Source organism: Natrix helvetica (assembly GCF_964273705.1).
Source record: "Natrix helvetica genome assembly, chromosome: 4".
NCBI classification, from domain to species: Eukaryota; Metazoa; Chordata; class Lepidosauria; order Squamata; family Natricidae; genus Natrix; species Natrix helvetica.
In genome coordinates this window covers 7860772-7878650 of record NC_138550.1, presented here as the reverse complement: position 1 = coordinate 7878650, position 17879 = coordinate 7860772, and the positions used below count along the sequence as shown (strand labels likewise).

The following is a 17879-nucleotide window of genomic DNA, read 5'->3' as shown; positions in this document are numbered from 1 at the left end:
GCCCATGTGCATTTTTTGAAACCACTGACATATTTTCCAAGAAAAAAAAACATTTTAAGGGCTCTTTATAGCTCATTGGCTACACACATCATATATAAAGCATGCTGTAATTATATCTTGTCAAAAAGACTATTTCCCCTTATATTTATTCCTTTTTAAAAATGGTAATTGCCTCAGGTCCCCTGTACTTAATTGTAATTTTCTGGAGGAATCAAGCTCGGTAAATCTCTTCATTTTTCTCTTTTGTTGGTCTCTACGGTAGCAAAAAAAACCAAAAAAAAAAACCCTGGGATTACATTGATCCCTATGCCTAAATGGCATCTCTCATGCATTGACCTTGTTCTGAATGAAATTTCCGATAAAGTTCCATTAACTTGTTGTTTGTTGATCTTGGGGAATTGCCTTTAGGGAGTGGAAGTTTAGTGCTAAAAGACAAGAGGTGATTTGCGTTTAGAAGATCAATGAGTAGCACCGTCAATGAAGAGAGAAAATCTGCAATTAGTTGCTTGGTCAGAGCCCATTAGGGTTTTAAGACCGCAAAGCCTCACTGCAAACTCAGAAAATGAGAATGCAGCATATGAGCTGTCCGAAGTCCGTCCTTGTATTTATCGAGGACCCTGCTTTGCAATTGCTGTGTTCGATCTGCAGCAGATAGAATTTGGCCCCATACATACACATCATCTGGGACGCGGTGGCTCAGTGGCTAAGACGCTGAGCTTGTCGATCAGAAAGGTCGGCAGTTCGGCGGTTCGAATCCCTAGCGCCGCATAACGGAGTGAGCTCCCGTGACTTGTCCCAGCTTCTGCCAACCTAGCAGTTCGAAAGCACTTTAAAAAAATGCAAGTAAAAAATAGGAACCACCTTTGGTGGGAAGGTAACAGCGTTCTGTGCGCCTTCGGCGTTTAGTCATGCCGGCCACGTGACCACGGAGACATCTTCGGACAGCGGTGGCTCTTCGGCTTTGAAACAGAGGTGAGCACCGTCCCCTAGAGTCTGGAACGACTAGCACATATGTGCAAGGGGAACCTTTACCTTTACATACACAGGAAGGGTTAATGGATGCCACTGCAAAAGCTTTGCGCTGCAAGAGAAGGCAATCCTATGCTTTAAATGCCTTTCAGCCCCAGACTTGAGTTAACAAATGGCCTCTATCCAAAGGTGTCTTTTTTCAAGAGGCAACTGGACCCTCTGTTTTCTTTGAAGACATTTTGCTTCTCATCCAAGAAGTTTAATTTAGTTCCTTAGTTCTAGATTGGATCTCCCCTTGATTAGTTCCATCCATTGCTTCTTCTCCTGCCTTCAGGTGCTTTGGAGAATAGGTTAGAATATAGAACAACACAAATAACACAAATTGTTCTAAGTGTCAGGAAATTTCTCCTTAGTTCTAGGCTGCTTTTCTCCTTGGTTAGTTTCTACCCATTGCTTCTTGTCCTGCCTTCAGGTGCTTTGGAGAATAGGTTGACACCCCCTCTTCTTCGTGGCAGCCCCTTAGATATTGGGGCATATGATATCATATCACCCTGTTTGTTCCCTTGGAACAGAAGTCCTCCTAGGTCCCTCCCAACTCTGTTATTCTGTATTCTGTATCATCTTTTCCCTCTGCCTGCTTTGTGGTACAGTCAGATCTTTTTGCATTGAAAAGACCGCGGAGATGGGGAAGGCAAAAAAGAGGAGGAGGATTGAAAAAAAAAGCCTCCTGCTGCCACATTAGCATCTGATTTAAAATATAGGGAACATAGAACATAGAATCATAGGGCTGGAAGGGACTTCAGAGGTCTTCTAGTCCAACCCCTTGCTCAAGGTAGGAGATACAGCATTATAGCATCCTGGTCAATTATTGTCCAGTCTATTTTTGAAAACCTCCAGCAATGGAGCACCCACAACTCTTTGGGGCAAGTTTTTTCATTGAGTAATTGTTCTCGCTGTCAGAAAGCTTCTCCTAAGGTCTAGGTTGGATCTTTCTTTAACAAGCTTCCACCTATTACTTCTTGTCCTGCCTTCAGGTGCTTTGGAGAACAGGTTGACCCCTTCTTTTCTGTGACAGCCCCTCAAGTACTTTTATTATTATTAGTTGCAAAGTCATGTCCATCCCTTCGCGAGCCCATGGACAACATTCTCTCAGCCTTCCTGTCCTCTACCATCCTCTGGAGTCCATTTAAGCTCATACCGACTGCTTCGGTGACTCCATCCAGCCACCTCATTCTCTGTCGTCTCCTTCTTCTTTTGCCCTCAATCGTTCCCAGCGTTAGGCTCTTCTCCAGGGAGTCCTTCCTTCTCATTAGGTGGCTGAAGTATTTGAGTTTCCTCTTCAGGATCTGGCCTTCTAAAGAGCAGTCAGGGTTGATCTCCTCTAGGACTGACCGGTTGGATCGCCTTGCAGTCCAAGGGACTCGCAGGAGTCTTCTCCAGCACCAGAGTTCAAAGGCCTCCGTTCTTCCTTATGGCGCTCAGCCTTCCTTATGGTCCAACCTTCACAGTTGTACATTGCAACTGGGAAAACCATAGCCTTCACTATATGCACTTTTGTTGGCAAGGCGATGTCTCTGCTAGAAGACAGTTATTGTGATGTCCCCCTCCCCTAAGGGACATAAGGAACATTTCCTAAGGGAAATTTCTGAGTTTTGATGTGCCTCGAATCCTTCGCTATTTTAATCTTGCAAATTAAGGATCATGCATTTACCATCAGGAATACAAAATTAATACCCAGCGTTAGATGTCGCTCGGTAAAGCAGGAGCGATATAATGAAATATGCAGGAAGCTATCGTATGCTGCCGCTCAGAAATTTTCTTAGCCTGCAAGAGAAGGTTTTGTGCTTTGTTTAAATTTCATTTCCTTTTCACAGCGCACAAGAGAGCCCCTTCCATATTTCTAAGAGGTTTTTTTTTTTAAAAAAAAGCTCTTTAGTGTTTGAAGTGGTATGTTTTAGTTTGCAGGGAGTTTGGTAGTGCGTTTCCTCATTGTTTTGACGATCCCTAATGCCACACACGTCTGTTCTGACCTAGGCTTCCTGAGAAAGCATAAATCACAATCTTAGTCCCAAAAAACCCTCTTTTATTTATACAGCTGGGAGTTATGGTCATTCACAGCCCGCAAGACTTCACAAACAGTCTGCGAAGATCCCGACAGAGGTCTGCTGGAGTTGCCACGGTTTGTCAGGGGAATGTCGATAAACACCCACCTTATCTCCCTTGAAATGCTGCCAGAGACCTAATTGCCAATTTGTTTTGCAAGGCCAAACTTAGCGCAGAGCCAAACAGAACTTCTCAGAGCTTGAACCGACCAGATGAACTAATTGCTTCCTGTAAAGGCTCACATCCCGTTCGCTCCTCTTTTATGTCTAATGGGAGGGGCCAATCATCTCCAAGCCTTACTCCCAAGTCAACCCTGTTTTTTAAATTGTTCTTGCCTCCTGGCAACCCTGCGCATGCGCATACTGGGAACAGGCTCACACTGTTCTTCTGCCTCACTGATGTCAGATTCAGGAGGCTCTGGAGGCAGCATATAACTACCAGATGGCCTTGGCCCCCTCTCTGCCTCTAATCCAGAGCCCTCGTCCGAGCCTTCCCCAGACTCCAGGACTGGCCCATGTTCCTCCCCAACCTCCTCACTCTCCGAATCTGCTGCCAGTTCCGCAGGCCGCCGACAGACCACAACAACATCCGTCTGAATATTCCCTCTGAATTCTTTCTTTGGGATTTAATGAGACAGGGTGGGGGGATTATTTCAGGAAGGCAAAATTATTCCCCAACCTGGAGCCTCGATCCAAGGGTATGCAGGACTGTATGCAGGGCTGTCATACAGATTATCACACAGGAAGAATAGAAAATATGGAATGGAATGGAATAGAAAATATGGAATGGAATAGAATAGAAAAGAAAATATGGAATGGAATAGAATAGAATAGAATAGAATAGAAAATATGGAATGGAACAGAATGGAATAGAATAGAATAGAATAGAAAATATGGAATTGAATGAAATAGAATAGAAAATATGGAATGGAATAGAATAGAATAGAAAATATGGAATGGAATGAAATAGAAAATATGGAATGGAATGAAATAGAATAGAATAGAAAATATGGAATGGAATATAATATAATAGAAAATATGGAATGGAATGGAATAGAATAGAAAATATGGAATGGAATGGAATAGAAGAATAGAAAAGATGGAATGGAATGGAATGGAAGAGAAGAGAATAAAATAGAATAGAACAGAATAGAATAGAACAGAATAGAATAGAATAGAATAGAAAATATGGAATGGAATTCAATGGAATAGAATGGAATGGAATAGAATAGTAAATATGGAATGGAATGGAATAGAATAGAATAGAATAGAATTCTTTATTGGCCAAGTATGATTGGACACACAAGGAAATCGTCTTTGGTGCATATGCTCTCAGTGTACATAAAGAAAAATAAAATGCATCATAAAGAATCATAAGATACAACACTTAGTGATCGTCATAGGTTACTATTAAAGCAATCAAATCCTACTAGGAAATAAATAAAACAATATAAATTGTAAAGATTTGCATTCTGTGCAGGAAAACAACAATAGCCTATATGTGAATTGCCAAACCCTGTCTTCCCTCAAGAAAAAAAAATGCAGGCTTATAATTTGCCATGATAACAGAATAACAGAGTTGGAAGGGACACTAGAGGTCTTCTAGTACAACCCCCTGCTCAGCCTGGAAACCTAATACATTTCAGACAAATAGTTTTGCGATTTCTTCTTTAAAAAGAGTCTGTGTTTCTACAAGATTGCAACACCACAGCTTTCTCGTGTGAAAATGTAGCCGATGCCCCTTTTAATCTTCTGCAGATGGTGCCTGGCATTTTTAGATGTGGTATGCCAAGCATTTCTTTTTCTTGTTCTCTGCTTTCTTGTTACATTCAGCCAAAGGATGTGGCAAAGTATTTTTTTTTAAAGAATTCTGACTGAGGGCCAGAAGGAATGGTTAGATCTATTTAGAAAGCTTGTGCTTTTTAATAAAATGTGTTATTTGGGGGAGGGGGGGAAGGTGTTAAAAAAACCCCTTCTTTCCATTTCTGGCTACTGTAGACCAGGGCTCTGATTCTACGCTGGCTAGGAAATCAGCATGTCTTGCTGGAGAAATGTGTTCTGACCGAGGCTTCCAAAGAGCATGAAGCAAACTCTTTGTCCCAACAAAAAACCCTTTTATTAATTGGCTGTGAATTTTGCTCATTCACATCCAGCAAAGTCTTTCAAGGGAGGATATACAGTCACAGACTTTATTTGGCTTGGAGAGCTGACAGGCAGATATCTGCAAAACTTGGCAAGGAGCATCGGAGAGTTACGAACCAATTAAGCGAACTAATTGTCTCCTGCAAACTCCACTTCCCTTTCGCTCCTCTTTTATTTCCTCTGGGGGGGGGGTATTGATCGTCCACCTGTGGCCTTACTCCCAAGTCGACCACTGTTCTTTAGCTGTTCCTTTCTCCTGGCAACTCTGTGCATGCACACACTGGGAACAGGCTCCAGCTGTTCTTCTGCCTCACTGATATCTGACTCTGAAGGCAGCTGATAACTGGCATACGGCTCTGCCCCCCTCTCTGCCTTCGACACAGAGCCCTCATCATAGCCTTCCCCAGACTCCAGGACTGGCCCATGTCCCTCGCCAACCTCCTCACTGTCCGAATCTGCTGCCAGTTCCGCTGGCAGGCCACAACAAAACGTTTGTGCAGTAGAATAAGACATTTTATTCAAGGCCCTTTGGCCAATTCATGATTAAATAATTACAAGAATCCTAAATCCCCCAGAAACATTCTCAGAAATGCAGCTTCTGTTTTGAGAGAAAGTTCAAAAACAGCTATTCCATCAAAATGCATGAGGCAAAAACTGCTTTAGCTATGTTTCTCGGTGCTTTTCTGAGGTAATGGAGACTGTGCATTTATTGGGAAAATTAATGAAAAAACCCAAAGGCAAAAAATGAATGAAAGAAATGATGAATGGATTCAAAAGATATCCACGCCATTGGGTTTTCTTGAAGAGGCTTAGAGCTACGCCTGGCAATTAGTCCTCTCCACTTAGCTACCAATTTCCTCCTATATATGCCTTGATTGTTGCATTATTCTAGGGCATTTTAGGAAAAATTGGGACTTTTGTAAAAAAATGATTATTGCCTCACTGCGCTGAGGAGGGAGGTTGTGTTTTTAAATCCTTTTTTTTTTGTCAGAAAATGTTAGAAAAACAGGGCGAAGAAGACATTAGAGAAGACATTAATAGTCACTCAAAGTAGTATCCATGTCAAAAAGATATTTTGGAGAAAAAAAGGAGGTATTGAAATATAAGTTCTGAAGCAAGGGTGACCCCACTGGATAATTAAGGCAAATAATGGAGGCAGTGGTTCACTTAACAACTGTGACAAGAAATGCGTAAAATGGGGTGAAACTCACTTAATGACTGTCTCGCTTGGCAACAGAAATGTGGGTGCAATTGTAGTTGAACGTTGGGGACTGCCTGTATAGCTATGAAGGGCACGAAAAGAAATGTCCAGTATATATATATATATATATATATATATATATATATATATATATATATATATATATATATATATATATATATATATATATATATATATATATATATATATATATATATATATACATACATACATACATACATACATACATACATACATACATACATATATATATATATTACCCAGCAGTCTGAGTTTTAAATGACAGAATGTATATTCAAAACAATTGTCCAAAAGTACGATTTTCCTATCTCACATAAATGCTCGTCAGGACAGAAGAAAAAGGTGCAGTATAAGGAAAAGAAAAATTGCAAAGAATGGTTACAGGAATTGGATATAGAATAGAATAACAGAGCTGGAAGGGACCTTGGAGGTCTTCTAGTCCAACCCCCTGCTTAGGCAGGAAACCCTACACCACTTAAGACAAACGGTTATCCAACATCTTATTAAGAACTTCCAGTGTTGGAGCATTCACAACTTCTGGAGGCAAGCTGTTTCACTGATTAATTGTTCTGATTATCAGGAAATTTCTTCTTAGTTCTAGGTTGCTTCTCTCCTTGATTAGTTTCCACCCATTGCTTCTTGTTCCACCCTCAGGTGCCTTGGAGAATAGCTTGGCTCCCTCTTCTTTGTGGCAACCCCTGAGATATTGGAACACTGCTATCATGTCTCCCCTAGTCCTTCTTTCTCTTAAGCTAGACATACCCAGTCCCTGCAACCGTTCTTCATTGGTTTTAGTCTCCAGTCCCCTAATCATCCTGGTTGCTCTTCTCTGCACTCTTTCTAGAGTCTCCACATCTTTTTTGCATCATGGCGACCAGTTTCAAACTGCATCCACTACTATCATGTCTCCCCTAGTCCTTCTTTTCATCAAACTAGACATACCCAGTTCCTGCAACTTTTCTTCATATGCTTTAGCCTCCAGTCCCCTCAAAATCTTGGTTGCTCTTCTCTGCACTCTTTCCAGAGTCTCCACATCTTTTCTACATCGTGGCAACTAAAACTGAATGCAGTATTTCAAGTGTGGCATTATAAAGTGGTATTATAAAGTGGTAGACCATATGTCTGGTCTAGTGAAAAGAAGGACTAGGGATGACATGATAGAAGTATTCCAATGTTTGAGGGGCTCCTACAAAGACAAGATACTATTTTCCAAACCACCAAAAGAAAAGAAAAGAAACAATAGTTGGAAACTAACCAAGGAGAGAAGCTAGAACTAAGGAGAAATTTCCTAACAGTGGGAACAATCAACCAGTGGAACAGAAGTTGCCTTCAGAAGTTGTGGGTACTCCATCACTCGAGGCTTTCAAGAAGAGATTGGACTGCCATTTGTCACAATGGTGTAGGGTCTCCTGCTTGAGCAGGGGGTTGGATTAGAAGACTTCCACAGTCCCTTCTAACTCTATTATTCTAGGTAAAATAATCAAGTGTTAACTATATTTTAAACTACAATTTTTCTCTACCTCCATTGTGTGGACTTTAAATCCCAGAATTCTTCAGTTCGGCAGCACTGGCTAAAGAAATCTGGGAGTTGAAGTTCACACGCTTGGATGAGATCCAGATTAGGGATGGCTAATTTAAGGAAACAACTATTGAGTTTAAATAGTGGTGAACTGAGCCGAGTCATCTTTTAGGCAAACCTCTTTCCCGTGGAGAAGGAAATATAAATGGCAATATTGGAAGAGCACATAACCAATATTATATTTTAAGATAGCTACAGAAATCTATATATGGAGTTACAGAATAGCTGTACCGTTGAAGCCATAATGGGATTATGAATAGGGCCTGGCAAATTGTAGAAATATGCTTTATAGAGAGGTAGGATTTTTCTGTAAAGTGCAGAATTAAATAGCGTAATGGGGAAAATGCTTCTTGGGGCTGTGGTATTTTGCAGATTTCAGTTTCATGGTTATTTTTTTTTTTTATGGCATGATTCGCAGCTTTCCATCATGGCTCTAAATACAGGTCAGAAGTAAGAGAGAATAAGGAAACTCGGTTAAGCTTAGTGGGGCAAGTACAATCAATTCATTGGGATGGAATACAAGGCTAGATTATTTTCAGGCCTGCAGCCATCTTTTCTTTTGGATCTTTGGCCTGCCACACTTTCTATTATTCTATTATGCATTTTCTATTGTGAAAAAAATGGGACGGGGGATTGTATGGAGTAAGATGATATGTAGCCATAACAACATTCTTTCTAGAAAGCCAAGGTCATCCTTTGTCTTTGCACCTCTGCACCTGTCTGGAACTGGATGGGTGGAACTGCCAGCATGGCAGTGGAAGATTGGACCATGTGATGGACTTGTGGGTGTGGGGGCAGGAACTTGAACTTTAAACTGGGTGGGGAAAAACGGGAAGCTTTCAGATTCGGGTTTTCCCAGATGCGCCAACACGGCTCTCTTAATAAATTGGAACTTTGAGGAACCTTTTGCCTCGGACTCTGATTTACTTTCAGATGCTATTTGGAACCCTGACAATTATTGGATTACAGGTAGTCCTAGTCTTACGACCACAATTGACCCCAGCATTTCTGTTATTAAGCAAGACAGTTGTTAAGTGAGTTTTGTTCCATTTTACGGTCTTCCTTTCCAAAGTTGTTTATCACTGCAGTTGTTAAGTTAACAACGTGGCTGTTAAGTGAACCTGGCTTCCCCGTTGACTTTGCTTGTCAGAAGGTCGCAAAAGGGGATCGTATGACCACAGGACATTGCAGCCGTCATAACTATGAATCAGTTGCCAAGCATCTGAATTTTGATCATGTGACCATGGGGATGCTGTAATGGTCATAAGTGTGAAAAACAGCCATAAGTCCCTTTTTTCAGTGCCATAGTAACTTCGAATGGTCACTAAATGTATGGTCGTAAATTGAGGACTACCGTAATAGCTATGAAGCTAATACTTATGTAGTGTTGTGCCATGTGCAAGTAAGAAGTATTCAGTTGCTGGTGAAATTATTCACATGTAAGATCATAAGAAGGAATCTATTGGATAACAGATTGGATAATCTTCTCAGAATTGGATCATAATTGGATAATCTCACCTTCTCATCTTTCTCGCCTCTCATCTTTCCTACTACCTTCTCCCATTAGTGATTTATCAATTGTGATTTATCAATTGTTGTTTGCATCTTATGTTTTATGATTGTGCCTTATGATTTATGATCTATGATTTATCACTTTGTTGTTTGGATGTACAATGGGAGGTTATGCAGTGTAGGCAAAATTCTTGATTGTCCAATCACAATTGCCAATAAATTCTATTCTATTCTATTCTATTCTATTCTACATGCTTTTCTCTTCTATTCTGTTCTGTTCTATTCTATTCTACCTTCTGTTCTGTTCTATTCTATTCTACCTGCTGTTCTGTTCTGTTCTATTCTATTCTATTCTACATGCTTTTCTGTTCTATTCTGTTCTGTTCTAGTCTATTCTACCTGCTGTTCTGTTCTGTTCTATTCTATTCTATTCTACCTTCTGTTCTATTCTATTCTATTCTATTACCTTCTGTTCCATTCTATTCTATTCTATTCTATTCTATTCTACCTGCTGTTCTGTTCTGTTCTGTTCCATTCCATTCCATTCCATTCCATTCTATTCTATTCTATTCTATTCTATTCTATTCTATTCTATTCTGCATGCTTTTCTGTTCTATTCTGTTCTATTTTATTCTACCTGCTGTTCTATTCTATTCTATTCTATTCTATTCTATTCTACCTTCTGTTCTGTTCTGTTCTGTTCTCTTATCTTCTCTTCTCTTCTTTTCTATTCTACTTGCTGTTCTGTTCTGTTCTGTTCTGTTCTATTCTATTCTATTCTATTCTATTCTATTCTATTCTAATGCAGCCTTCCTAATGCCCATGATTTCTGTCACATTGCAACTAAGCGGCTTATTCCAATGTCCTCATCGCTGCCCTTTAAGAAATTGACAATTCCTCCACATAATGTCTCAAAAGTGCTTTTTCAAAAGGCAACGGGATGGAAAAAGCACTTTTGAGACAACCGTGAGCTGGATGGCTGAGAATCTCCACAGACATTCCTCCACACAATATCTTGAGTGAAATTACAGAAATTTCCCAGAACCTCATGTTCAGAACTGCCTTTTGAGAGCCCAGGGGCCTTTGCTTGCGTCTTACTTTAAGAAACTTTGGAGCTTAAGATGCAAAATGTAGAAAGCAAGCGTCAACTGTATTCAACATTTCTTGGAGCGTTCATTGTCTGAAAGGTTGCTTTTCAATGAGTCGTTTCTTCATGCGTTGTATTGAAAAAGTGTGCCGTATCCATGTTAGTTCTGGTCCCACAAGAAGCATGAAAACTGGTGTCCCGTTGTGTTAATTTGAGATGAAAAGATGAACCTGATTTCCCTACGGATTTTTCTTATCAGAAGGTCACAAAAAAAGATCACAGGATCACAGTGATCACACATTATAAATATGAGCCACTTGCCAAGTGTTCAAAATTCAATCACGTGTCCATGCAGATCTGGCATGACATGCTATCATCTTCGCTATTGGTTTGGAACTGGCATGCGCTGATCATCTGCGATGACGTCTGGGTGGGGGGGGCAGAGCCTCCTGCCACACCACTACTTTTACTTACTTTACTTTACTTTTATTTAGACTTTTATACCGCCCCCTCTCCCCAAAGGGACTCGGGGCGGTGTACAGTCAGATAAAACACATCAATAGATAGAAAATACAAACATAAATACAAACATAAAAGAGGAGGCAATAAGAAACTGTACAAAAAGCAAAGCAGTTAAAAACAATATTTAAATAACCCTAAAAATACCCAAGTAAAATATCTGCCAGGAGGTAGAATAAACTATGAATGGGCCAGGCCGGCTAAACGGAACAGGTGAGTCTTCAGTTTTTGTCGGAAGGAGCGGAAGTCGGTGGTGGTTCTGATATCGGGGGGGAGGTCATTCCAGAGGGTTGGGCCCATCACAGAGAAGGCTCTACTCCTAGGCGCCGCCCGTTGGCATTGCTTAGTGGACGGCACCCGGAGGAGTCACTACTGGTTTGCCTGAATCGGGACGAACAAGTAGAACACTACTTCTGACACGGATGCTGCAATGGTTGTGAAAACTGTCATTAGTCACTTTTTTCAGTGTCGTAATTTCAAACAGTCGCTCAATGGACGGTCGTAGGTCAAGGACTACCTGTACTCCATTTAAACAAAATTTTGCTAGCGAGAGGAAATCAGGAGGTTGTGTGAAGGCAGGAGCTCAAGATATGTCATTAGATAAACAGCAGAGTCCAAGTATTTCTAGGACATTTCCACCATATCTGAGATACAGCCTTAATCAAGGACTACCTATATGGACTCCCTGGAGAAGAGCCTAATGCTGGGAACGATGGAGGGCAAAAGAAGAAGAAGGGGACGACAGAGAAGGAGGTGGCTGGATGGAGTCACTGAAGCAGTTGGCGTGAGCTTAAAGAGACTCCAGTGGATGGTAGAGGACAAGAAGGCCTGGAGGAACATTGTCCATGGGGTTGCGATGGGTTGGAAACGACTCCACAACACCACCACCTGTATGATGTCTCTTTTATTATAGGCAGTCCTCAACTTATGTCCAGAGCTGGGACCAGAATATCTGTTGCCTAAGCAAGGTAATGGTTAGCTGAGTGATGCCCAATTTTGTAACCCTTTTTTTGCCACTGTTGTTAAGTGCATCACTGCAGATGTTAAGTGGAACACACGGTCCTTAAACAAAACCAGCTTCCCCGGTTGACTTTGGTAGTTGAGGACTATTATAGTCAATATTTGAAGATATGTTTGTAGTTCTTCAATCGTGGACATTTTTCTACCAAGTGAAAGAAACACAGAATTTAAGACCATTCGGCATCCTTTCGTAAAGGTCATATTTCAAGCTGGGAAAGTAGAGAGTTAGGATGCCAAGATCTGTGAACTGGAAATCACAGCGAAGGACACATTTCCAATCCTACATAAAATATTCCTGTTTACTACCATGCTCTCTTTATCTCAACAATATAATGTAGGCAGTAATACAATGGGGAGCATGTGTCATTAGAGGTTGACCTTGACTTGCTGGTGTGTAATTAACATTGGTGCTAATTGAGAACGAGAAGCTAAGGATAAGCCTCTTGGGGTCTCGCGATAAATTCAGATCTATTATTTGCCCTCCATGTTGCATCGAAGATCTTCCTGCTAAACAGCAGAAGTTGGAGCCTAGCCTTGGTGTAGAATATTAATTTCATATATCTTTGATCACCCAGGGTTGTTTATGGCGTAATTAGAAAAGAGAGCTCAATCATCTTGAGCTTTTACAATTCAATTACGGAATTGCCCGTGATTTTATTAATTTCAGCTGGTTCATTGTCTTCAGATAAATACAATTTGGTTGCAATGAAAAGCAAGGAAAATGTTCGTGTTGCCCTTTATAGTGTAGAAATGTGTTCTATCTACAGGAAGCTGGATATTAAATTATGTTTCATTCTTTTAGATTCTTACTGATCCCACACTAATGAGCTGCAGGGATAACACAGAATAAAACTTCAAATGGAGACAGTATTTTCCCTGTTATTATATTTTTATGGTAGTGATGGCAAACCTTTTCGGCACCAAGTGCCAAAAAGCTTGCGCAAAAACATCGTGCGTGCATGCGCTCATCACGGTCACACTCCGGAAAAGCCAGATGTCTGGGTTCTAGTGTGCATGCACCCTTGACAATCAGCTAGTTGGCGTGCATGCGCAGGCCGGTTTTCGCTCCTGCTGGGCACGCGAAGGGATCACACTCTGGAAAAGCCTAATGTCCAGGTTCTGGTCCACATGCACACCTGACAATCACCTGGCCGGCACGCATGGGTACGCCAGGTTTCGCCACTGCCACGCACACGAAGTACAGCTGATTGTCGCACATGCACGCACACCAGAAACCCGAAAGACAAACAGGCAAGGCTGTGCATGCCAGGCGACATGGCTTCGCATGCCACTTTGGGCACGCATGCCATAGGTTCGCCATCACGGTTCTATGGCATGGCTTTGCATGCACGTGTCTTATATTGAAAAGGAGAATCCAGGACTACAGGTAGTCCCTCAACAACGGTTCATTTAGTGACTGTTCGAAGTTGCAAGGGCCCTGAAAAAAGTGACTTTTGACCGTATTTCACCTTTACGACTGTTGCTGCGTCCGTCATCAAAATTCAGATGCTTGGCAACTGACTCATAGTTATGACGGTTGCAGTGTCCCTGCATTATTTGATCCACTTTTGCGATCTTCTGATAAGCCAAGTTCACGGGGAAGCCAGATTCACTTAACAGCTGTGTTACTAACTTAACTGCAGAAAAAACAATTACTGCCAACCTGCCTTCCATTGAGGGCCTGTACACTGCACGGGTCAAAAAGAGGGCTGTGAAAATATCTACAGACCCCTCACATCCTGGACATAAATTGTTTCAATTCCTACCCTCAAAATGACGCTATAAGGCACTGCACACCAGAACAACTAGACACAAGGACAGTTTTTCCCCGAACGCCATCACTCTGCTAAACAAATAATTCCCTCCTCACTGTCAAACCATTCACTAAGGCTGTATTACTATTACTATTACTCTTGTCATTGTTCCTATCACTCATCTCCTCCCACTTATGACTGCAGGACTGTGACTTTGTTGCTTGTATCCTTATGATTTATATCGATATTGAATGTTTCCTGAATGCTTATTTGTACCCTACGGCTATCATTAAGTGTTGAACCTTATGATTCTCGGCGAATGTATCTTGTCTTTTTATGTACACTGAGAGCATCTGCACCAAAGGCAAATTCCTTATGTATCCAATCACACTTGGCCAATAAAGAATTCTGTTCTATTCTATTCTATTCTATTCTATTCTATTCTATTCTACTCTACTCTACTCTATTCTATTCTATAGAATGTATCATGTCTTTTTATATACACTGAGAGCATCTGCACCAAAGACAAATTCCATGTGTATCCAATCACACTTGGCCAATAAAGAATTCTATTCCATTCCATTCCATTCCATTCCATTCTATTCTATTCCATTCCATTCTTCTCTTCTCTTCTCTCCTCTCCTCTTCTATCTCTCCTCTATTCCATTCCATATTCTATTCTATTCTATTCTATTCTAGTATTAAATTCTATTCTATATTCTACTCTATTGATATTGATTGTTTCCTGATTGCTTATTTGTATCTTATGACTATCATTAAGCACTGTACCTTATGATTCAAGAATTCTATTCTATTCTAACTGCAGTGATTCACTTAACAACCCTGGCAAGGAAGGTCGTAAAATGGGGCAAAGTTCACTCGCTTAGCCATAGAAATTTTGGGGTCAAGTGTGGTCATAACTCAAGGACTACCTGTAATATCAGTAGCTTGGCAAAAGCTTTCGGGCACTTCATCAGCAGCAATCTTAACAGGCAGGATAGCGATGTGATTTTTAGGCTGAATTTGGATACGGCTACTTGGAGGCGCTCGTGTTTTGGCATCTGGCTTTTTTTTTTTTTTTTGAGCAAGAACGATCCGATAGATATTCTATGCATGGAGAGTTTGAAATGTCTTTGATAAAATCTCTCATCAAAGGCCTTTGGGCAACTCAGCTGCTGTGAGATAAGGGGGCAAAAGCTCTCAAGGATTGGCAACGGGCTAAAAAATAGAAAACAGAGAGAACAGACAAAGGGATGATTCTGAAAAGAGATGAGATACACATAGCGGGATTGGTGCATTTTAATTTGTTGATAAATGATCTGGAGTTAGAATTAACGGTGAGATGGTTGTGTTTACGGAGGATACCAAATTGCTCCTGTCGATAAAGTAAATGACTAAAAGGATCCTGGCAAACTGGGGAGGATGGGCTTCAAAAGGGCAAGTGCTGTCACAGGTAAACAAGGGTGAAGTGATGCACATTGATTAAAACAAAACAAAACAAAAATGCGGTATTTCTTGACCTTAGCAGAGGAGACTTCCAAACTAGGGAATCATATAGAGAAGCTGCCACCTGGAGACATCCTAACCTGAAAGTCCCAAGGCTGTTTTTCAAAAGACAACTGGATTTTCTTGGTTTCTTTTCACCTTGAAGAGGTTCCGCTTCCCGTCCAAGAAAGCTTCTTCAGTTCTTCAGCTTCTGGGATGAAAAAAATGAAATGTCTTCAAGCAAAAACAAAAGAAAAACACCCAAGAAAAGCCAATTGCCTTTTTTTTTTAAAATCACCTGACCTGGATGATTGAGAATCTCCATAGACATTCTAAACTGATAGATTGTGGGGGGCCAGACAAGGAATAATGGATGGAAACTGAACAAGGAGAGATTCAACCTGGAAATAAGGAGAACTTTTCTAAATCAAATCAACTGACGAACAACTTGCCTTCAGAAGTTGTGGAAGTTTCACCACTGGAAGCTTTCAAGAAGAGGCTGGACAGCCATCTGTCAGAAATGGTGTAGGGTCTCCTCCTTGGGCAGGGGGGTTGGACTAGATGACCTACACAGTCCCTTCCAACTCTGTTATTCTGTTATTTTGATAGATAATCAAAAGCCGTTTCCAGTCTGAATAGGCAGCATTGAACCATATGGTTGAAAAGTCCTAGAAATGGTTGTTGATTATCTAATGACATTCTTGAGCTCCTCCCTTCACACAAGCTCCTGATTTCCCCTTACTAACAAAGCTTTGGAGTACAGGTAGTCCTCGATTTACAACCGTTCATTTAGTGACCGTTCAAAGTCACTGACAAACTTACGATTATTTTCCACACTTACGACTCTTGCAGCATTCCCCATGGTCACTTGGTCAGATTTCAATTGCTGGGCAACTGACTCGTGCCAATGACAGTTGCAGTTGCGTCCCTGGGTTACGCCATCCCCTTTTGTGACCTTCGAATAAGCAAAGTCAATGGGGAAGCCAGATTCACTTAACAACCGTGTTACTAAGGTAACAACTGCAGTGATTCACTCAACCACTGTGGCGAAAGTTTCTGTTGCTAAACGAGAACAGTAGTGAAGTGAGTTTTGCCCCATTTTACGACCTTTCTTGCCACCGTTGTTGAGTAAATCACTGCATTCGCTACGTTAGGAACCCAGTTGCAAAGTCCCTGTTGACGTCGCTTGTCAGAAGGTCACAAAAGACGATCACATGACTCCGGGAGAGTGCAATTGTGATAAAGATGAACCAGTTACTAAACATGAATTTTGATCATGTGACTATGGGGATGCTGCAATACAGGTGAAAAACAGCCATAAGACATTTTTTTTCAGTGCCATTGTAACTTTGAACAGTCATTAAATGAATGGATCTGTAAGGTTTCCTAAAAATGCCCTAATTGATTCATGAATATCGAATCAAGTTTCAAATACAAAACCAGCCATTTAGTAGGAGCATCATCCTAGGCAAGATCTTTTCGCAGTCAAGTCTAAGCTTTGTTTGAGTTATAGCTGAACTTTAACCCTGTTGGTTCCCTCCCCTCAGTCTGTGTCATAAATCACATTTCCCCAGTGAGATAAACCCTTCCCAAGCCTGCTGTAGTAATCTGAGATCCGACTTCAGCCGACAGTATGCGTGAAATGCACTCCCCTTATTTCTCTCACAAGACAACGTTGGGCGTTGACAGGGTGTAAGTAAGGGGTAACAAACTCAAGGACCATGGGCTGGATCTGGCCCACAGAAGTCTTAGATCTGGGCCGCTCTGGAAATAGTGAAGGACCAGCCCACGGTGCCTCTGCCAGTGAAAACAGAACTCAGGAGGGCTGCATGCGGCTCTCCCAAGCTCCATTTTCATTGGCAGAGGGTTGCAGGAGACTGTCGCAGCCAAAAACGGAGCTCAGGACCCTGTTTTCGCTGGCAGAGCGCTCGGGCCACGACAGGCGCCCCCGATATGAGTGACGTCAAGCTGGCCACGCCCACCCCAGCCCCTCTGAGGTCAAACACAACCCTGACGCGGCCCTCAATGAAATCGAGTTTGACACCCCTGATGTAAGTCATTCTTAGAGTGCATAGATAATTTTACACAAGCTTGTCTTTTATTTGTTTACAGCAGAGTCACACACGATGTCCTGCTCACAAATGTTCAGTTGAATCTCCTGGATGGCTTCCTATTCAACATTCTGTAAGTGAGAACATTTCATTTCTTTCTTCTCTGGTGTGATGATTTGAAAGAAAGATGGAAATGGGTCTATGCTAGAAATAGACACAAGGGCCTAGCAATACAATAAAAATTTAAAAATGCTCTCAAAGAAGCCCCAGTGGAGGGGGCCTGACCCACGCCGATCTGTATAGATCCCGTCTGTAATTTAGCTTTAGCAATTTTGCTATGGCTGTGAGTTTTCCTAACTCTTTGTAAGCGTGCGATCTGCAGAATATTAGTTTGCTAGTTGTCACTACTGGCACTT

At 41.4% G+C, this 17879-nt stretch overlaps 1 protein-coding gene across 1 annotated transcript in view; it reads left to right on the top strand.

The window, feature by feature from the left end:
* LOC309391704 (disks large 1 tumor suppressor protein-like) overlaps positions 1-17879 on the top strand; it is a gene marked incomplete at its 3' end in the record, with an annotated part of 215268 nt that overhangs the window by 183385 nt on the left and 14004 nt on the right. The window contains exon 5 of the mRNA XM_081952368.1: positions 17525-17596. Within this exon, the coding sequence (XP_081808494.1) occupies positions 17525-17596 (72 nt within the window). The remainder of the gene's footprint in view (positions 1-17524; positions 17597-17879) is intronic.